Here is a 22,389-nt window from a genome sequence, read left to right on the forward strand (position 1 = left end):
TTTTTCTATCTTCTGTATCTCTTTAGCATGCTCAATCTTTTCTCTACCTTTTTGAACACATGAGGTTTATTTATGTTTTAATATCTTTGTTCTGTATTATTTCTGTTACAGATAATAATATTATTTCTGTTGACTGATTCTGTTTATTTCCGTTGACTGTCTTCATTATGGGGTTGTATTTTCCGGTTTGTGCATATGCTAATTTTTGTAGCTCAGGTATTTTGGATTTTATGTTGCTAGGTACTAGAAAATATATGTATGTTAGGTTATGTTTATATAGAGTATGTGTAACATGAATTTATTACATACATCCATATATTTATATGCACACACATGCATACTTATACACACACAGGTATACACACATACATAGGAGACAGTTCTCTCCACCCTACCTCTACTTCACCTTAAGTCAGGAAGTCCTGTGCTAAGATTGGATAACCAGTTTTAATTTGCATTTTATTTTTTTATACATCCATAGACAGAGAATCCTACTCCCATGATTTTTGTAAGGCTCCTAGTATCTCAAAAACTACTGCTGATATCCTTAAAGCTAAATTAATTTCACTAGTAAAAAGGGTACATATAATACTTGAGGCATAAATACTTGGAAATTAAGAAAACCCAAAATATCCATCTTGGGTTGGAAGCAGTGGTTTAAGGGGCTAGAAAGTCTTTGTGCTGCTTTTAGAAGGAGAGCTCTCTAATTTCCTCAGTTTCATAGCAGGTCAGATGATTCCCTGAAAGGCAACCCAGAGTTTGGGCCCAGTTAGTGTGTGGTTCCTACATGCTGGCTGGGACCTGCTTCCTTGGAGGCACTCATTGAGCAGGGGTGGAGCAAAGGGGGTAGGAGACTGAAGAGCATCTGAATTGCCCACCTCCCCCTTGGGTGTAAGAAAACAGAAAACCACTTTGTTACTGTGGTGAGCCACCCACTACCATCTCTTCCCAGGGTGCTGGCCTGCCAGGTGCACCCTGTCCTCCAGTGAGGCCAGGAGAGGGCCAGCCATCAGCTTTGCTTGTGGAAGTTGTACACTGTGCTATGGAAGTTTGCTTGTAAGAAACAGAAGGTTCTTCCTGAACCGAGGAAAGCAAGAAAATACACATTCAGTGGTCACCATAATGAATGTGTTAAAGACAAGGGAAAATGAAGAGAATCAAAGTGGGTTCAGAGCATTTTCTGACAGACTTCTCTATGTTTTTGGGTTTTGTTTTTTAGTAAGATGGGGAAATAGGACCTTGAAGCCATGTGAAAAATATACCAGAATCGTGAGTGATTGAGAAGGGCAGTCCTCATCTATAGAAAAAGAAGGCATCATAGGACACTAAAGTCAAAGTTCACCTACTAGAAAAGTCACTTTTTATGTGTGAATTTGAACCAGAGGTCTGTGGCTGTTTTAGCTGAGACTTGGTAGCCTAGGGGTGCGAGATGCATGCAGGTGGTCTGATTCTGCCACCACTTTCACAGGCCCTTTTCCTATCATCAGCCGTTGTCCAGCCGTAAGCCACCTGCCCTTCATGATATTTACAATGGTGTTTTTATTTATATACTGTGTTGAACACTGCTTTGCAGTTAGTGGGGTCTTTCCATTCGCTAATTTTACAGTGAGCTGAAAAGGTGTCACATCTCTTGCAGATGAGGATATGGGGAAGTTTCAGGATCAAGAAAGTTTAAGTGACTTGACCAATGTCCCAAGTACAAGGATCCAGGCAAAAACAAAAGGCTTCTAATTCCAGATTTAATGTTCCTTCTGCTAGAATGTGCTGCTTCCCCCCAGGATTTGTGGAGGATACTGGGGCGGCTAGTCCTCAGGTTAAGGCTTTATTATGTGTCACTCAGCATGTGATGTGTTTGTAGGTGGCTTCGCGGGAGGTGTTCCTGTAGAGGAGGCAGGGCCTAGATGTGGGACTGGCCCAGTCTGGCAGGTGGAGAGGTAATGAGAATGCTGGTTGTGGTCTTCTCACAACTCCCCAGTTACTGCCTGGGATTATTTGGTACTTACTTTGTTAACTACACTTTTGAAAAAAATAAAACAAAACAAAACAAAACCACCACAAATCAACTCAGTTAATGAAGAGGGCAAAATGTTGCTAAGAAGTGCTCCTGGGGATTGGTCCTCACAGCTAATTCTGGGAAGGTGTCTGACTTTAGAGTGTCTGCTTAGTCATCACCAGCAGAGGTCTAGGGCTTCAGACTTTCAGAACAACTACAAAGTTTATAGCAGTTGCTTACTTAGATAGCTTGTAGAGTGTTTACTGGCTAAGCCTTTAAAACAGGGTTTATTAAACTACAGATATAAATAGTAATAATTTTTATGACTAAACCATTGAAAGAAATTGACAGTCATTTGTTTCCTTCAAGAAACTAAGCCCCAAAACCAAATTTCTCAAATGGGACTGATACCTCCTGCACTGATTTCCAAACCCCCCACCCTTGTCAGGTTGAACCAAACGGGAAATTTAAACCAAATGATTCTATACTTTTCATTTCCTTCCTAACTGACTTCTACTCCCCAGTCTTCTAAATTTAAAGTAAATCACCAACCACAGCAGCACTGGTTCAGATAAGAGCACACATAAAAATGTTAAAGAACAGGCAGGAGACCTGGGTGGGCACACTCATACCCAGAAGATTCGTAAGTCTGTGTGCTCTTCAACCACATGTATAGTTCTTCATTCCCAGAGAGCCAAGTGTCGGGGCGTGGGGACCTCTGTGAACCAGCAGCTGATTAGCAACAGCCTAGACTTTGTATTTTAGGGGTAGATGTTGTCCCTGCTCTCACCCCGCGCACACACATTTGTCATGGCCCTGAAGGTACTACATTGTAATGACTGGTTTTCCTTTTGAGACAGTCACACGTGTAATGCCTAAATTCAACTTCGTGAACCAAGACCTGGCACATACTTGGCACTTAAAAAAATTTTTGATGTGTCCGAATTTTTAAAAAAGAGAAGTACACCAGTATTTTATTTTAAAGTCTTTTTTTTTTTTTAACTTTTCACAAAGGATTTGCTGTAAGTCTTCAAGTCATCTTGTCCAATCCAAAAGCCGTATTTAAGCGTCGTGGATCCCAGCCAGGGATGCAAGAATCTGATTTTCTAAAACAGATAACAACAGTTGAAGAACTGGAACCCAAAGCAAGTAACTGCACCAAGGTATTCATTTCACTTGTGCTGCTTGACCTTGTTCAGTGTCAGCATTAAGAAGTGTGGCTACCCAAAAGGTTTCCCTCCCCTCCAGGTTCTCGTGTGGCACACTCGGACAGAGAAGGTTAACCTAGCCAACGAGCCGAAGTACCGCCTGGACACAGTGAAAATTGAGGTATAAACTGAAGCAGCAGCTGGTGCAGTTTTCCGGCTAGTGGACGTGGGAGAGGAGCCCGGAGGTCAGGCTGCAGAACATTCAGGTATTGTTCGCTTGGCTTCAGGACGACAGCCCATGTTGGCATCTGACAAGGCATCTGTTTCAGCAGAGCTGGTCAGTTCACACAGCTGATGGGGTGGCAGCAAGTGTATGTTTTTGTTTTCATTTGTTCTGCATGTCTTCCCTACAACTGAACTGGTTCTTTGTACAGTACAGCTAGTGCCGCTGCGGGATACCTTTGTGAGTATCTTATGTACTTTTTTTTTTCCCATTTGGCCTTATAATTGGTAGAACTTAGCAGGTTTTAGAAACAAATAACAGGCATTTTGTCAACTATATGTTCCCAATTCCTCACTTTGCAATATTAATTAAGTTCTGTAAGGTTGGTGGCAGTATACACTGTAGAAAATAAAACCCACAAAAATAAAAGGTCTATGGATTCATCTGTTTAATATAGGGATATAACATTTTGTCAATACTAGGCACCATAAGATGTAAACACAATTACGGTCATAAACCTGGATATACCTTCAAGGATTGAAAGTGGCTTTGTTTAGTTACCCTGTTTGCATATAGTGCAGAGAAAGGTCTTCGTGTTATTAGCACTATGTACATAAGAAGAGCTCCAAATTACAAGAGAGGCAGATAAAATTTGAGTTCTTTAAACATTTGTTAAACTAAGTTTTGTAGTAACATCCAGGTTTATCTTCCTTTCACTAACCACGTTCCCTGTTAAGCACATCATAACAACAGCACAGTGAAGTGAATGATGAAATAAAAGAATTTTGATACACTAGAAAACAGTGCTCAGTGATACATTTACATTCTATTTATATGATTAAATGTTCGATCATACAGTACCTTCCTACAGGATTACTGGCTAATTTGGGGGTGGGGTTTATACTGTTAGAGGTATTACTAACATGATAACTACTTCCCTTATATGCAGACATTAGAGCTATAATTTTATTGAGAGTAAAACTGATTATGCAAGTTGACTGAGCAGCTTCTCAAATAATGTGGTCTATGAAATCATGGGAAAGGAGCTAAGCTGCCCTTGACATAAAATGGTTTCTCAACCTGCTTTTCACATCAAATTTAATCAGTACAGACCAACACGGTCAGTCAGATAATTCTTAATATGAACAAATGGGGAAAAAGAAAAAAAAATATATGTACATGAATAAACAGGGGAACTAGATGCGTTTTAGCAAGGAATGTCAGGTGGTAGTTCTGGATGAAACTTGCATTGCAGTTTTCATTTCCACAGCTGTGTGCTGAGAGTCTGACCCGATGAGCTTCCAGACCATCCTGCTGTTGTGTTGGGGGGCTGGCCGAAACCCACTGTTGGGGTCGTACTACTGATACTCATGCCGGCCATTTGCTGATTCATCTGTGAAATATAAAAATCTTATTTTAAGAGGCTTACTTCACTTTTAATTCTTGTTTCTTTAGCCATAGTTAGACATTTTAAAGTTACCCTCTTGTATTAGAAGCTGCCTTTATTTGAGATTAATTTATCAGATAATGTTTAATAGCAAATGTAAGTATTTTTCATCAATGTAAGAATTAGTCAAAGCACCAGAGTAAAAGCAGACTACCAAACAATATTTCCCTAGAGAAAGCTACTTTGTTCCCTGCCTGTTCTTTATTTCCTTCCACCTTTTTTAACACTGTCCATAAAATGATCTCAATTATATTCTATTTATTCATTTTCAAGACTTCATTTTTTTTGTCCACCAAAGATTAACCTCAAATTGAAAAAAAAAAAAAAGTAGCAAAGCAATCTTTGAATTTTTATCTGAGTCCACTACCCTAACTTTCAACTCTACCAGAATGTCGTGCTTTAAGGGTAAGGAATGGGGAAATTTTAGAAAGTAAAATATTCCAAAATTATATGTTGTGTATGACAGCTATTATTCTGTCTTTATTAAAATGTTAAATGGTTCTATTTTCTAAATATTAAAAAAGGTCATAAAGCATAACTTTTCTTTAGCTCAGTTAACCACTAAACATCTAAAATTAATTTTCATTATATAAGGTATAAGATTACCTGTATTTTTATTCCAGACTGGAATCATATATGTCTAGAAGCATCCTAACCTTCTCCCTTCTAAGATTGATGATAAGTAAAGGAACGGTAAGATTTAGCACAAAGCACAGAGTGGATTCAAAATCTATGCTCAGTGTTGGAATGTATTCTTAATAAAGTTCATTTGTTATTTTGCAAAGACACTAATGTACCCCACATTGCTGATAAGGCATAAGTGTCTAATTCCTCATACCTACTAAAGGACGCTATAACAATCTTGCACTGAGAGGGCTGTGGAAAACAGCACACCCCTCAGCACGCCTGGAAGTAAGGGCCAACGCTAACTCCTTACGGATTCATCTAGCACCTTAACCTGAGCCGGATGTGCTTCAGCACTTTGTCTACACAAAAGCTGTTACTGCCATTTGGTACTTGAGGTTCCAGAGGATAGAGATCAAGAGTCTGATGCTTAACCAACTGAGCCATCCCCTGGTAGTTCCTTTAAATAGTGACTAGAGGGACACCTGGCTGGCTCAGTCAGTGGAGGATAGAACTCTTGACCTCAGGGTTTTGAGTATGAACCCCACACTGGGTGTGAAGATTACTATAAATAGTGACCATAAAAGCCTTCATGTGATATACAGTGTTTTGGTAATGTTAATTATCACTATAGACTGTTCTCAGAATGCTCTCAAGGTAAACAGCTGACCAGAATAGAAAGCAAGATCCCCCAAATGCCAGAAGAACATCAAATAAGAACTGTGAAGGGAAGAGTTGCTGGAGCATGAACCCAAGTCTAAGGTCAGAATAATGGAGCACTAAAAGAGAAACTGACTCGAAAGAAGGTATACTAAAATGTCAGCTTTTGGCTTTAAATTAACATACGAAGCGATGTCTGAGACAAATGTGAACCTGTCCCTAAGTAAAAAGGAAACCCAACATTATAAAGGTTTTTAAACAAAAGTATTTCTTATAAAGCCAAGGGCAGTAGTCAAATGACATAGAGAACAGCCTATATCCCTCATAAAATAGTGCTTTGAGAAGAGGAGGCTGGTCTAAGTGGACTATTAAAATATTCCACCAGGGAGCTGGGTTAAAAGCTTGATGCTAATTTCCATGGGGGGTGGGGGAGAAGGCGTGGAACAGACAAGAAGTCTCTCAAGATGCCCAAGATAATTTCTAGTGATTACAAATAGGATGTTCGCCAGTGTTATAACCTGAAATGAAAAAAATGCTTAACATATCTTTACAGCATATTCTCAATACAGTCAGTGACAGCTCATTGTCTATGTGATGTAACTTCGTAATACCTATGAACAGTTCTCACCTTATACATTACCCCTATTCAAATCTTTCTGCCAGGCTGTTAGATTAAATAAAACCACTTAGAAAATAAATCCAGTCTCTTTGATTTTGGAAATGATCCCTTACCTGTGAGAGGTTCCATTGGGGCTGTTGAGCTTGTGGCAGGCCAAACTTACTCTGGGGTGCACCCATCTGTCCCACCATTCCTCCTTGGGGGCCAACCACGTTTGGAGGAAGTGGCATCACACTGGTTTGTGCGTTTCCCATAAACCCATTGGGCATGGGCATGCCCACCATCATGCTCGCACTCTGTCCCATCACATTTCCAAGAAGGCCAGGAGCTGCAGGTGTAGGCACAGGTACGCCCATTGATGGAAAACCTTGAAATGCAGTCGGTGCTTGTGAGGTAAATGGTATATTTGTGGGTCCCATAAACACACCTACATTTTAAGAACCATGAGAAGAAAATGAGAAAACAGGACTATTGTATACAACTGCACTTACCTCTGTAATCACAGAAAAAGGATCACCATCTTTCTGAACTACCCGCGGCAAAAATTTTAATTCCAGTCTGCTCCTACTGATCAAACTCATACCAATACTCTCAGAACTGGTTACTTCCAGAAGGCAGTTATAAACCTGAGCACATTTAATTAGGACAAATAAATCTTATGCTACGTAGTTTCGGTATTTTCTATAACTATTGCATAAGATTATGTGCTGTTAGTGCAGATGTGTACCACTGGGCTCCCCCTATCAAACACACAAGTGAGAGTTGATGGTGTCTGCCTTTAATAGAAGCAGGTGGGATGTTCTCTAACTTCAGCTCACTATATAGAGGAAAGGGGTCTAATAGATTATGTAAACAACAAATCTTACTGTGCAGTATTTCATTTTAATTAAAAACTCAAAGTTTTGGAATTCTTGTGATAACCATGCTTATTGTTTACTAACAGAAAAATACTGTATACAAAGTTGTAAACTTCATGCAAATCAAGGTAATTCTTCAAACACCATGTCCTGTAAGCTTGTGAAACAATATTAAGTGATACATGAACAGCTTGTTAATTCTAAGTGAATAAAGTTTTATGAATCCTGTAATATGCTTAATTCTAATGATTCATTTCAATTTTGTATTTGCACAAATTGCAACAAAAGCACTCATTACATAGAAAAATAACACAACGGGTATATTTCTAGTAATGTCACTACAAGTTGTTGACCGCAGATTTTAAAATGAATTACCAGGAGTACTCTGTTGCTGAATGGTTCCTGTACCATACAAAGATAAGATGGAGTCTTTGGAGAGTTGTTTCTTTGCCACCTCTTCTGACTTTGTAGTTTGCTCAGTGAACAGATCCAGATCCCCAGATATTACTGTAGACAGAGTGGCAGCTGCAGGTATAGAGGGCGTCCCCTGATACAAAAACCAAACAAGCTGTCAAATTCTGCACACTAAAACACAGTTTATCTATTACTTAAAATCTAAATGAAATTAGAAATTAATTGAAGAAGGTAATAGGGTAACATTACAGGGGACCACTCATTCACAAGCCCACACAAAAACATCTAGGAGGAAAGTACAATGTTTCCTATTTTGAATCTGTTGCTGTAAGAGAGGTAGGCTGAAGCTCTTTCAGAATGAACTGCGTTTACTTGCTAAACTGACACTGAGTTTTTGCCCATCACATCCTGACCACAGTGGCTTCAACAACAGGTTGTGATGGCCTTGTGAGGACCACCACTCCTGGGAGATACTGGGGCATCCCCTTTGGCAACCACTACTCCAAGAAACTGGTATCCCTTGGCAATAACAGCAGACTCCAAGAGGATCCTGCAAAGGCTGATCTTTGAAAAAAAGAAAAGGCTTTTTCAAAAGCTGCATCAAGATATTTTTATAAACCTCACTTAGATCATCTTTAACCACAACATTAGGATATTTCTAGTCTATCCAGAAATGAAGCACAGCAAAACTTCAACCTATACTCTCAACCATATCTTCAATCCCACCTTCGGACAAGTAGCAAAGGAACACAAAAATAAACATGTAGATACAAAAAAATTTTTTCACTTAATCTATATCTGCACACAGATTAAAGTGAGGTTATTATAGCTGTGACTGTATAATGATCTCTACAGATATTAAATATTCAATCACATTTGTTTACATGAAATTGTTTTAAATATGAAGAGTTTCAAAGAATTCTAAGAACAATAAAAACTGGGTAAGAGCCTTAAATTATAGAACAAAGTGAGAGTGGTAGGTACAAGTTAAAGATCATGCATATGTTTGTCTTAATTTTTTAAAAATTCAGACATTTAATAGGTTGGCTAAAAAAACCTAGCAAAAAATTGCCATCTTGGCATATACATAAATTCAAACAGATCAATATGTTGAATCTATTATGACAAATTAAGCAAAAATTTTGAAACAGAAAAGCCACTTAATTTTGCAAAAGATCTAAAATATGTAAGGCACTGGACATAATGGAGTATCAAATAAAACAATATGCTTGAATAAAGTATTATCTGAACTACCAATGATGCAACAGAAGCTCACAGAGGCTATAAGCAAGAGCTCTGGAGCCAGCCTGCCAGGATTAGAATTTTGATCCCACTGCTTACTAAAGAAAACAACATATCCTTATAGTGTCACTGAATCTCCATTGTCTCACTTCTCTGAACTTGGGGATAATAAAGATTTCCTACTTTACAGAGATGCTTGATGACCACAAGAAGGACTCCGTGGCAGGGTTAAGCACAAAGTGTTTACTGTTAGTGCTGTCAGGTAATGAAGCAACCATCTCACTGATCTTTTCATCATGTTTAGTTTCTGTACAATCTAAGAACCTGCTCAAAATCCAAAATGGCTGGGAAACCTATTCCAGTAGTTCCCCCATTTCCATCCCTTCCAACATACATTCCAAGTACCCCATGGATGCCTGAGGCCACAAAGTACCAAAACCTATATATGCTGTTTTTTTCCCCCTATACATCCCTACCTCTGATAGTTTAATTTAGAAATTAGGCACAGTAAGAGATTAATAATAACCATAAAATAGAACAATTGTAACAATATACTGTAATAAAAGTTATGTGAATGTGGTCTCTCTCAAAACACACCAGACTCGGGCGCCTGGGTGGCTCAGTGGGTTAAGCCTCTGCCTTGGGCTCAGGTCATGATCTCATCAGGGTCCTGGGAATGAGCCCCCGCATCAGGCTCTCTGCTCAGCGAGGAGCCTGCTTCTCCCTTTCTCTGCCTGCCTGTCTACTTGTGATCTCTTTGTCAAATATAAACAAATGAAATCTTAAAAAACAAACAAACAAACAAACACACTGCACTCACCCTTCCTGTGATGATGTGAGATGATTAAAATGCCTATGTGATGAGATGAAGTGAGATGAATGACAAGTGAGGCACTGTGAAGACTGTTAAGCTACTAGTCATCACCTGGTGATACATCAGAAGGAAGATCATCTACTTCTGAACTGTGGGCAAATGAAACTGTGGAAAATGAAACCACAGTCTCCTCCTAGAGCAGCCTAATATTCACATGCTCTAAACATGTATTTTTTTTCTGATGAGGGTAGATAAAATAGAATATCTAACTCAATACGGTCACAGTCTAAAAAGAGCCAAACCAAACAGCATGATGAGCAAGCACTCATACGTCTACTATTATTTTTTGGTGCTCCATTTGAGAGCAGTGTAACTCAAGAATAAAATAATAACATTTGCCTATCAATTTACACTTCGGGATGCTGCAGAATCCCTAACCAGAGACTCTCGGGCTGTCGGGAGGGCTGATACAAGGAGAGGGCACAGCACTTGTGCAGGTCAGGATACTGTTGGTATATGTATATTATAGATAGAAAGAAAGGGATGGCTTCTACAAGTCCCCTTTGGGGACTCTGAACCTCTAAAATGCATGTACATTCTGGTCAACTGAGTATATCTAACCCTCTTGAGAAGACTACACAACCAAACTGGTAAATCTCATTTTCACATGAGTGGGGAATCTCTCTCTTTCTTTCTCTCTCTTTTTTTTAACATTTTATTTATTCAATTGAGAGAAAGAGCACAAGCAGTGGGAGCAGGCAGAAGGAGAGGGACAAGCAGTCGTGGGGCTGATCCTAGGACCCCGAGATCATGACCTAGGCCCAAGTCAGATGCTCAACCTTGACTGAGCCACTCAGGCACCCCTGAGTGGGAAATCTTTAAAAATAAATAAATAAAGGGGCGCCTGGGTGGCTCAGTGGGTTAAGCTTCTGCCTTCAGCCCGGGTCATGATCTCAGGGTCCAGGGATCAAGCCCCACATCGGGCTCTCTGCTCGGCAGCGAGCCTGCTTCCCCCTCTCTCTCTGCTTGCTGCTCTGCCTACTTGTGATCTCTCTCCGTCAAATAAATAAATAAAAATCTTAAAAATAAATAAATAAATAAATAAATAAATAAATAATAAATTAAAAAATTAAAATTTTGAATAAAAATCAGTTCTGAAAGAATTATAGGGGTTCAGAGTAATTCCTATTTCAGTCCAATCAATTTTACATGACAGAAACCCACCAAAATTAGTAAGTTACATAGCAGGAGTGTATGTATAAAATGTGTACTTTAACCTGCCCCTCCCCTTTCCCCATCTTGAAAGACATTATTTGGAAAACATATCTGGGTTTTAACCTTTACATGTAGTTCAGATGAAAGATAATTCTGTTCCCCAAATATTTTATAGGGCTCAACACAACTGGCACAGTTTTGGTCCAAAAACAATATTCTAAAAAAAGAATTAGGTGTGATTTAAAAACATCAGTCCTGTTACTCTTAGTTATTGATGCAGAATGCACAAAGCATGAAGGTCAGACCAACCCCTCATAAAGGCAGGAGCTCTCTCCATATTGCTTGTCACGGTGATACTTAAGAGTTACAAGAAGTCTGCATTGTTCTACTTGCTTTGATACTGAAAAGAATACATGAAGTAGTACACTGAAGCCTCAAATGTGGAGTCTAATTCTCCAAGCTGTTGCAAAGCAACTCTCGTTCGTAGTCCAGCGGAATCGAAAGAAGTCTGGCAGATAAAACAGCCTCACTAGAATGCTAGACCAAAAGAAACTGCCTTTCATGCTCAAATTGTCAAATATTCTAAATGCTTCTTTTTGAAGCCACAGCATTAGCAGTAGACAACTTTTATCACCACATGAATACCCCTACCTGCACAAATTCACAAGATGCTTAATGTTAACTGAAGTAACAGTGGTAACACAGTTCCTCTTATGTGCTGGGGGAAGGGAAAAGGAGCAAAGTCATAAAATAACGCTATCTTTTCTGAAAATAAACATTAATGCTGCAGACAATTTTGATAAATTTTTATCAAATAAAAAATTATTTGATAAAGATAATTTAAACTAATTCCTCAAATTTATTTGCTTAATTCTATTGGTAATTGTACAATGACTATCATAATAACAAAAATATGTGTAATAAAAGTATAAGCAATAAGACATAGATTAATATTAAAACTTTCCACCCAAACAATATACATTTGCCTCCATTTTTCCAGAGAAAAGGGAAATATTTTACCTCAAAAATTATGCTGTACTGAAACAAACTGTTGTTCATTTATAAAGTATAAACTTAAAATAGAATCTTAACTGTATCCTTAAGAGTAACCTATTTACCTAAAAAGTTCATATATTCACCTTAAAGAAAGCTAAATATTTCATGGGATCACTTGCATGTGGAATCAAATAAATAAATAAATAATTGAATTCGCAGAAAGCAAAATGGTAATTTACCAGAGCTCAGGAGTAGAGGAAATACAGGGAGGTTGGTACAAAGTCAGTTATACAATGAATAAGCTGTGAGGACCTATAATGTGACACAGTTGATTATACTATACTGAATAACTGAAATTTGTGAAAAGGGTGCTAAAGTGTTCTCATCAAAAAGAAAAAAGAAGTAAATACATAAGGCGACAGATGTGTTAATCAAATATACACCTTAAGTATTTACCATTTTATTTGTCAGTTATACCTCAATAAAGCTGAAAAATTTAAAGTATTGTTTAAACAATTTACAATTTTAAAATAGGAATGAAGGCAAAAAAATTCCATGTAAAGAACACAATTCAAAATTTTCCCCATCAACATGTAAAAAAATATTCTGATCATTAATATTGTCCTAAATAATTTTTTAAAAAATCATTTTAAAAAGTAAAAATATTATGTGTCCATTATACTTCAACTTTTTAAAAAGATGGGTTTTTTTTTTGTTTTCTTGTTAAAAGATTTTAAGACTAACTTAAAACAACTAATCTTCTTAAAAAAGAATATGAGTACTGAATTTGCTAGAATTTCTTATTCTTGGTTTTCCTGTAGCCAGAATTAAACACTATCTTGGGAATGGCTCAATAGAGCATAAAAAAAGAACTACTGGCTTGTAATCAATACTTAAACTCCATGGTTTAAAACCTCTGAAGTGACCTTGTTAATCTCAGGTAAGGTTGAAATAGTCTGAGTTTTCCCATTGGTTCACTCTAAACATCACTGTTTGCCTAAAGCAAGAGTCAGCAAACTTTAAACAGCGACCAATTAGGGCTTGTAGGTCAAGTGCCTGTTGAAACTACTCAACTCGCTTTTGTAGTGTAAAAGCAGCCACAGACAATATATAAACAAATGGAATGGCTGTTTCAATAAAACTTAATTTGCAAAAATGAGCTGCAGCCTTAATTTGCCAACCCCTGGCCTAAAGAACAATGCTTTCAAATCAGAGACTGCTCAGAGATAATTCTTTCAAAATTGAAATCTTGAGGCTTTTCATTTCTTTTTTTAAATTAATTTTAAAATTTTTTATTAAGATATGTATTATTAGCCTTGAGACTTTTCAAAAAGGGAATAAGCAGTAATCATATAAAACCATATTCTTACTACATACCTGAGCTGGGGGTACGACAGTTGCAGGTAAGGGATTAGAAATCATTGGTCCAAAGATGTCTAGATCATCATTCAGGGATGGCACTGTGGTTGCATTCCCATTGGTCACTGGTGCCTCAGCAGGGCCATCTGAAAAGAATACAGAGTCTCACCCTAAAGTAGATTCTCTTAAATTACTTGAAACATGGCATTATTTTAAAAATATATGGTTTAAAAAAAAAAAGTTCAAAAGTTGGCAACAAAATATATGTCCCCCTTCTACCCCATACTCTCTCCTCTTTCCCAAAGAAACTATTTCCAGTTTTATTCTCCCCAAAATATTCTTTACTCACTGGTTTCTAGGTATAATATATCCAAGTTTAATATATCCCATTTTAACAACTGGTATTACACTTCATGTTATTCTGTATCCTGATGCTTCCTTATGTGCCAGGCACTGTTCTGAGTACATACATTAACTCATTTAATCCCTATTACGTTATGAGACAGACACTACTTTTGAGATAACTGGCTAAACTGGCATTTGATACCATGTTCTTACAAATAATGTCTCTCCATAAATGTGCACATGCTACATGTGTATCTAATGGACATCACTTCACATTGTTTACCTACACTAGAATTAATTTTGAGTATTTAAAATGTCTGAAATGTTTAATTTTCAAGTTACAAAAAAGGGGAAAAACTGCATAGAAAGAAAGAAAACAAACATAAACTATGTAAACTGATTCTATAGGAAATATCCATAAAACTTTGAATTAAACCCTTTTTTACTTGAGAATGGCCACCTTCAGCAATAGCAGTACCATGCCACTCAACTGTACTAGGGAAGGAAGTCTGACAATGATAACATCCTATATCAGCTTCCTACTTACTCTCCATCCAAAAAATTTTCTATCTCCTTTTTACATGAGTGCAGATTACAAAATGTAAGCGGTGAGATTTGGGAGTGGGCTGGAGTAGACAGAGTTTTGAGATCACAGTCTATGGAATGGGACACCTCACATAGTTAGCTGTGGCCACAACCAACTAACAGTTCATAGTACCCCAATTCTAACCTCTTGGGACTTACATCCTAATTGAGCTTCTAATTTAACAATTTACAATCTCATTTGATCTCTCTTTGATATACTACACACTCCTTAAAGATAAATCAGTCATTGTTCAAAATTTCTTCAACATTGAACAGGATGTCTTACACACGTCAGGCTTCAAATATTTGGCACATTTAATGGAAGGTCTACCATATACTGGGTCTTTCTGCCACAACCCATGGAAACTCACAGGTTTCTTCTCTTTTGTGAAATATAACTACAGAAACTGGTATATTTTATGTCCCTGTTTAAGCTTCAGTGAATCACAGATTATCATTAATTTTAATGAATAAATGGTCATAATTGTGTATTTTTTACTCTTTAACTTAGAAAAGACAGAGTAAAATTCATAAAAGATTAATTTTTCAGTGATGTCACATTATCATAACCACAAAAAATGTCTGTTTCCTATATATGTATTTTCTATCTGTATTAAGCACTACGGACACTTTTTAAAGGTGAAGCAATAAAACAATGTACAGATTATTACCAATTTATATAGAATTTTAAGCTAGGACACAAATATGACACAAAAGAATTCAAATATGACTCATGAAAGTATTTTTTTTTCATTTCTAACCACAAATGGCAGCATTCGTTTTGAAGTCAGACCTCTTGAAAGAGCTATTTCATGTTTTATAGTCCATTCCGCATTCCACTTAACATCGTGTGTAATACATCACATAAATACGAACCAGAAATAAACTATTTTAGAATGACAAGATATTCCAGATTAAAAACACAATTAAAGGAACATATTTGTGGTATCTGTAACAGCTCAGTAAAGAAGCTCAAGTAACAAAGACATGTGAGCCAGTAGTGCCCATACGCTACAGAGTCGGGGACAGGGAAACAACCTCGACAAACAGACATGTTTAATTCTATCATATGAATAAGGAAGTATTTTATTAGTAGAAAATACAACTATATTTTATATATGTAGTTTAAATTCACACAAAAAAAGCACATGTCCCGTAAAACAGACTATGATGAAGGGGACAATGGTAAAAAAAAAAGCAAAAACCTGACAAATTGAGTATAAACTTGTGTTTCTAGTTTTTTACAAATGTATTTCTAGTTTTCAGTTAAAATTTTCTGCTTCTCAAGTAATAGCCAACACTAATAAGTAGGACGGATTTATGAAAAAAAGTACCTTACAAATGAGAAAATATTATCTTTTTTTTGGTGAATAGAGAAAATATCATTAATTGATTTTTACCACAGGTCATGTCAATCTAGTTTTTAAGACACCAGTGAGCCCAGGATACACTGTGTGAGAACCAAGAGGTTCACCTACTCTGGGTAAATGATCAGTTTCCATACTTTATTTATAAACTATACATCTTTCAGAGACTTGTGTCTGTTCTAAGTAGTACACTGTACTTCATTAAGAATATTTATTTATACTTTCAAATCTAAATTCTATTCAGTATCTAGGAGTACATTATCTAAACTATAAAACAACACACAGTACTTTGCTTTTGAAGTCTTATCCTTCAGACCCCTCATGTATCCTTCACAGCCTTCACCCTTCATATGTGTGACTAATAAAAATAACAGCCAACACTCAGTATAATGCTTGTTTCGTGCCAGTCTAAAAAATACAAATACACAAACACATACATGCACTTCTTTAGTCTTTACAATGATGCTATGAGAGAGGTACTATTAATTATCCTCATTTGCAGATGACAAAACCATTAAACTTGTCCACAGTCACAGAGTTAGAGCACAGCCTTGGAAACAAATGCAAAAACATGCTTAAGAATGTATATATAGGGGCGCCTGGGTGGCTCAGTGGGTTAAAGCCTCTGCCTTCAGCTCGGGTCATGATCTCGGGGTCCTGGGATCAAGCCCCATGTCGGGCTCTCTGCTCAGCAGGGAGCCTTCCTCCTCCTCTCTCTCTCTGCCTGCCTCTCTGCCTACTTGTGATCTCTGTCTGTCAAATAAATAAGTAAATACAAAAAAAAAAAGAATGTATATATAAAAGTCATTTTCTTTAGATAAAATTGTGTATGTGTGGGTAAGGGTAGACAGCATTCTATATTGCATGGGCTTAAACTAACTTATTTATTCAGTCCTTCACTACTTAATTTAGGGTTTCCAGACTCTGACCACTACGGAAACAGTAAATATCCACAGTCCTTAACATAAAGCCTTCACAGCTCACTTCCTTCACATGACTTCATGTTCTACCACTGTAAACAGCTTCATTTTCTCATTCCATTAAAAATATATTTTCATTTAAAATCTGACTTTTTGAAATCTCAGAAAGGCATTCCACATAAACCCCATCTACCACAGTGGAGCTTCCATGAAAGTTAACTCATATTAAGTCCAAGGAACCATGGAATCCTTTAGAATGAGGTAGATGAAGCACTTCCTTAGGAATACTGATCTTAATGGCAAGGTTGCCACTGTTTCCAAATGATTAAGGAAGATACTATTTTAATTCCAAAAACCCAAGATGAGGAACGTTCTCTCAGGTCTGACCAAGATTTCCAATCCAACCTCATGACAGACATGGTGACTCTTCTCTGCTTTCACATCTACAATACATCTGCCTTCTTTTCTCTTTACCCTGGTTTTCTCCTCATATAATTCCCTAAAAATGACGGATTTTACCCCCATCAATTTTTATTACTACAAAAGCTAAGCATTCAGAGAACTGTTGAAAAACAATCTTTAACCTAAACAAAGACAGCCTTGTATAATCAGTAAATACAAATTCTCAATGGTTTTTCCTATGGGTTTTAATGTTTGTGAATTTGACTTCCTACCCTGGCGTGCTGTTTAGCCTTCTTTATAAAGGATTGTTTCAATTCATTTTGAAGGTTGTGTTTTTGATTTTCAGTATTTAAAAAAGACAGTTAAAGACTGTCACTATCATCATTTTAAACATCATATTTCCTGGACATTTTTAAATAATATTTACAGGTTATCATTTTTGTCTCTAGGAAAGACAGGAAAGGCATCCCTTCCACTGTCTCCAGTTACAGAAACCAGGGCACCAACCGATTAAAAGACTTGTTCAATGTCACTTCCCTAGTTAAATAGCAAAATGTGCACTAGAACGGAGTCTTCTGGCCCCTAGGTTAGTGAGTGCTCTTTACTTTAAACCACATTTTATCAGAAATCATGTAATTAAAACTGTACCTAATTATAAAGACATCATTTAAAATTCTGAAATTTAAAAGCCAACTTTTAAGTAGTTTATAGTTATTTGCACTAAGAGCAGCAGTGATACCAAAGGCTCAAAAACCATTCAGCACCACATGCACAGTTCCTCTTCATCTCTCCATTTCACTGTCCTACCAAGCCTAGTATCTTCTCAATTTCTGGGGAAAGACATAGGTGGATGTGGTCATCAATGAGCAAACTGGGCTGAGGGAAGCAAGCGTGGGGTATAGTCAGCCCCGGGTCAACAGAGTATTTACATACCACAGTGAGTTCAATGAATCCTTTTGATCAAAGGTCCACTAACAGCTCAGTCTTTGCTGACTGAATAAAAGCTCACAGGCCACAAAAGCAACGGAGAAGTGGATGTTTGTGCAAACTAATCAGAATTCACCACAGACATGCACCTCGGTGTGAGTGCTGTGCTCCTTCCTCAGCTACAGAATGGTGGTGGGAGCAGCCAGCAGCAGGAGGAGGGAGCAGCCCCTTTTCATCAGTATGCAGAAACAGGAGTTGGTGGACAATAAAAATAATGGGAGATCCAGAGTACAAGAAAAGCCTAAGGCAAATGGAAGAAATTTAGCTGAGGACAACATCATAAAGAACGATAATGAAGCACAAAGGACCCCTTGAAAAGGCAATGAGCAAACTGAAGAAATTAGGACAATGCAGTAAAATGAAGAAGGAATTTCAATCTTAAAGGCAAGGGATCAAGCCTAGAGTTAGCTGCCTGTGGGTAACTATTTTCTTTCAATGTTACCTTAAGGTTTCAAACCAGTGTTTTATCTGAAAACTGAGTCTGTAGATGACTGCTTTAAATTGCACACATACCATAAATTTACAAGGAAATGTTAAAATGTTTTGAGCTAAAGAAGAAAAAAGTTGTTAAAATCAGTGCTACATCTCACATGAACATAAGGCATGCCCAGCATGCGTTTACCGGCCTACTTTGCCTCATGACACTGATAGATGCCCAGAAAGAAGGTAACATTTCAAATATGACAAAGTCATGAAGGCCAGTCTCTGTCTTCTAGAAATCCTCAATATGGTGAATAAGACTGCAGATTCTATTAACTGTGGCTATACCAGAACTTACCTAACACCAATAATCCAAAAGAGTAAGGGTAAAAAACCAAAAATGCCATATACTTTCATCATTACTTTACATAAAGTATCTGACTTTAATCATATCACCTTTAGAGAATTTTACACATTATATCTAGGATTTCAACAGAAGTCTGATGGTGTACCTAGAAAACTCAAGTGCCATAACCAGTCTGAGAAGCTTTTTCTGGAGCACCCTGGCAGAAACATTTTCCCATCTAGGGTTAAAACAGTTAAGTGGAAGTTGCCCTATGTCTCTAATAAAACCACATGGAGGGTAGGATTGGCTTTACTACTACCCCGCCCAGGCACAGTACTTGACCTGAGCTCTCTTCTAAGGCAACTGATGACTCCCAAATCCAGAAGACCCAATACCACTTTCATTATAGACTCATCACCCACATCTGGTCAGCCAGGCCTACTGATTTTTCCACCCCAAATCCAGAGCTGCAAAGTGGTGGCCTTCCCAAGTACCTCAATATTTTCATTTATAGAGTCTTTTTAAAAAGATTTTTTTAATTAATTAATTAATCAATTAATTAATTAATTTATTTACTTGAAAGGGAGAGGTAGGGGGGAAGAAGCAGAAGACGACAAGCAGACTCTGCACTGAGCATGGAGCCAGGTGTGGGGCCCCATCCCATGACCCCAATATCCCGACCTGAGCCGAAATCAAGAGTCGGACGCTTAACCAACTAAGCTACCTAGGCACCCGTCATTTTTAGTTTTTAATGGCATCTGAATACACTTAGATTGATAGACAGCCCCAATATGCCACAGGCCTCATTACTGTACTCTGGCACCGTGTTTATAGCCCACAGCCCTTGTCCATGCCCTCTTGTCTACCAGGAAGAGAGTAGAGCCACCATCTAAATTTGATGCTTGATACAAGCCCAATCCTGGCTCTTCCTCACTCCAGTTCAGTGACATTGAGGCTGGCATTATCTCTCCAAAGCAGAAATATGTCCTCCAGAGTCTCTCTGTCCACATGCCAGTGGATCCCTGCTGCCACAGCACCATGCACAACTAGTCACACACAGGTAGTTCTCTTCCAACAACTGTTACACCTTGTGAGCCAGAAGCACATCTTGCTCTGCTCACCTACAGATCTGTTCCAAGCGTGCTATCACAGCACCTGACAGGTAGTACTCCAGAGCTGTTGCTCAATAAGATGCAGATGGGTTTTAAGTCATAAGATGCCTTACAATGGTGCTAAGGCACTAGGAGACATGTTTACTGAGTAACTGGTTATCTGAGTAGTAATAAACACACTAGATCTTACTTGAAATAAATTTCCACAGGACAAAACAAAACAAACAAACAAGCAAACAAACAAACAAAAAACTTCTTTGGTCCTCCTCTGACCAGCAGCAGCAAGAAAATTAACCTTTGATTTGAGGAAGATAAAATTTAAGTTGGGAATTTTAGCATTGTTCCATATTTCAAACTGAATTCTCTCAACCAATTCTCTTATATAATCCCACTCTTCCCTCAGCAATAATTCTCTATCCTCCAGTTTCCAGACTGCAATCTCATCCCTAACTCATACACACACACACACAAAAGCTCCATTTTCTGGTATTTACTAGAGTTCCATGAACTCTGATGGCACTCAATAAATATTAATTGAATTCTTCCTTTACTTGAGTGTCAGATGCATTAGCAGGTCATAATCTATTTGTACAAATAATAAAAGATGTCAAAGAGCAACATGAGATTTTATGTATTACTAATCTAGTTTAAGGCAGATAAGAATATGATAAGTGGATGTTATGTTTTTCGTTACCGTTTTTGACTAAGCATGAGTACCCCCTTGCTACAACAAACACCGCCAAGTCTAATTCTTCATCAGTAACTACTGAGGCGTCATCCTAAGAAGGAATGAGTTTAAGTGGAAACTGTACTGATTTAAAAAGGCTGCTTCCATGAGATGTAGTAATGTTCTCCTTCATGGCAAAACTTCTTAAAGCTTTGTACATTTTCATGTTACTCAAAGAACCCTTTTTATTTTCTACACAAAAAAACATCTAAAGCTCTTTCCTTAATAAAAGTGTTATTTGGAATTTCTTTTGTATTAAAACACATGAATTGCTTTATGGAATGAAATAAACCATGTGTGTTACTTCATAGATTCAAGTCACAAATGTCCATTTAATGCATATTAAAATTTTCAAGCTTCAAATTCTTTTCAAATGCTTTTAAAAAAAGAAAGAAAGAAAGAAATAGGTGCCTGAGAGTTAAATGGAGCTATTTTTTTTTATTTTTTAGTCAATAAACTAAAAATGTAATATTTAGGCTACTATAGTAAAATGACTGAAGTGGCCTTAAAAGATGACCTTAATCCTCTCATTCTATTTGTTCTCTCTTTTGAGCCCCTCCATGCATGCTACCCATCCCCACACTCAGGCCAGTTCTGGAGGAAGGGACCCCTTTATGAGTGGGGACTACAGTGCTGTGCAGCAAGCCCTGCAGTGTTGTCCATCTTTCAGGAGATCCACACACATCGATTTAGAGCTGCTGTCTGAAAAGTGCTTTAAGGAGTAAATGTCGTAGAACTGACTGTTTAAATAAATAAATATGTGTCTGTATATTTCTGTACCATTTTATAGCCTCAGAAGACAAGAAATACATACATATAAAACCAAATTGTATAAAACAAATTTCTTTCTAAATGTTTAAAAACATGGTGACAGACTCAATTTGAGGCCACCAGATTTCCTCAGTGCTTTTAAGGGACCTACAAACCCTCTATTACCCAAAGACCATGCTGTATGACAACAATCTGGAGGTTATACAGCATAATTTGACTCCCTCTTCTGCACATCCCTTCAAAGGCCTGAGCTATCTCCTACTCCTCTCCTCTGACCCAATATTCAGGCTACAATCTCAGCACAGGCTTGCGTGCAAGTTACTGTGCTGTATGCCTCACATTTATTTATTCATTTAGATTTGGCCATCAACCCTGGGTTCTTATTTCCATTCCCCAGATGAAATCACTAGAGCCTACATAAACTACAGGTTACTTACTGCCTCTAAATTCAGTGCTGTTTTCTTATGGCACAAGGTCACCCTTGTGCCTTGTGCCACTTCTCCTCAGCATGGACTCAGAACCACTTGCAAGGACCTGCCTATTGCCAGTTCTCTAACAGCAATATATTCATTCTACCTGCATTTTTTTTCCTCCACAGGTGTGCTTATACAGAAGTAAAACCAGTTCCTCCTTTTTGAAAGGGTAATATAAGAGTTTACAATAGTTCACTGAACATACTCTTCTGACCATACAGGATGTTCACAATGTTAGGGCGGAGCTTAAAGCTACCAGGGAGGAGGTTCACAATGCTCTCAATGAGTTCCAATCTAATCTAAACTCTCTCAAAGCTAGGGTA

General features: G+C 37.7%; 2 protein-coding genes across 5 annotated transcripts in view; one reads left to right on the plus strand and one right to left on the minus strand.

The window, feature by feature from the left end:
• Positions 1–4,397, plus strand: part of B3GAT2 (beta-1,3-glucuronyltransferase 2) — a 76,505-nt gene extending 72,108 nt beyond the window's left edge. Inside the window, exons 3-4 of the mRNA XM_059400166.1 lie at positions 3,008–3,156; positions 3,242–4,397. Of these exons, the coding sequence (XP_059256149.1) occupies positions 3,008–3,156; positions 3,242–3,328 (236 nt within the window). The 3' untranslated portion in view covers positions 3,329–4,397. The remainder of the gene's footprint in view (positions 1–3,007; positions 3,157–3,241) is intronic.
• The window catches only part of SMAP1 (small ArfGAP 1), a 166,456-nt gene continuing 147,864 nt past the window's right edge, over positions 3,798–22,389 (minus strand). For all 4 annotated transcript variants that reach the window (XM_059400161.1, XM_059400162.1, XM_059400164.1 and 1 more), the window contains 4 exons: positions 13,630–13,757; positions 7,947–8,118; positions 6,828–7,141; positions 3,798–4,757 (listed from right to left, as the gene is read on the minus strand). In XM_059400161.1, the coding sequence (XP_059256144.1) occupies positions 4,623–4,757; positions 6,828–7,141; positions 7,947–8,118; positions 13,630–13,757 (749 nt within the window). In that variant the 3' untranslated portion in view covers positions 3,798–4,622. The remainder of the gene's footprint in view (positions 4,758–6,827; positions 7,142–7,946; positions 8,119–13,629; positions 13,758–22,389) is intronic.

This window comes from Mustela nigripes, chromosome 5 (assembly GCF_022355385.1).
Source record: "Mustela nigripes isolate SB6536 chromosome 5, MUSNIG.SB6536, whole genome shotgun sequence".
NCBI classification, from domain to species: Eukaryota; Metazoa; Chordata; class Mammalia; order Carnivora; family Mustelidae; genus Mustela; species Mustela nigripes.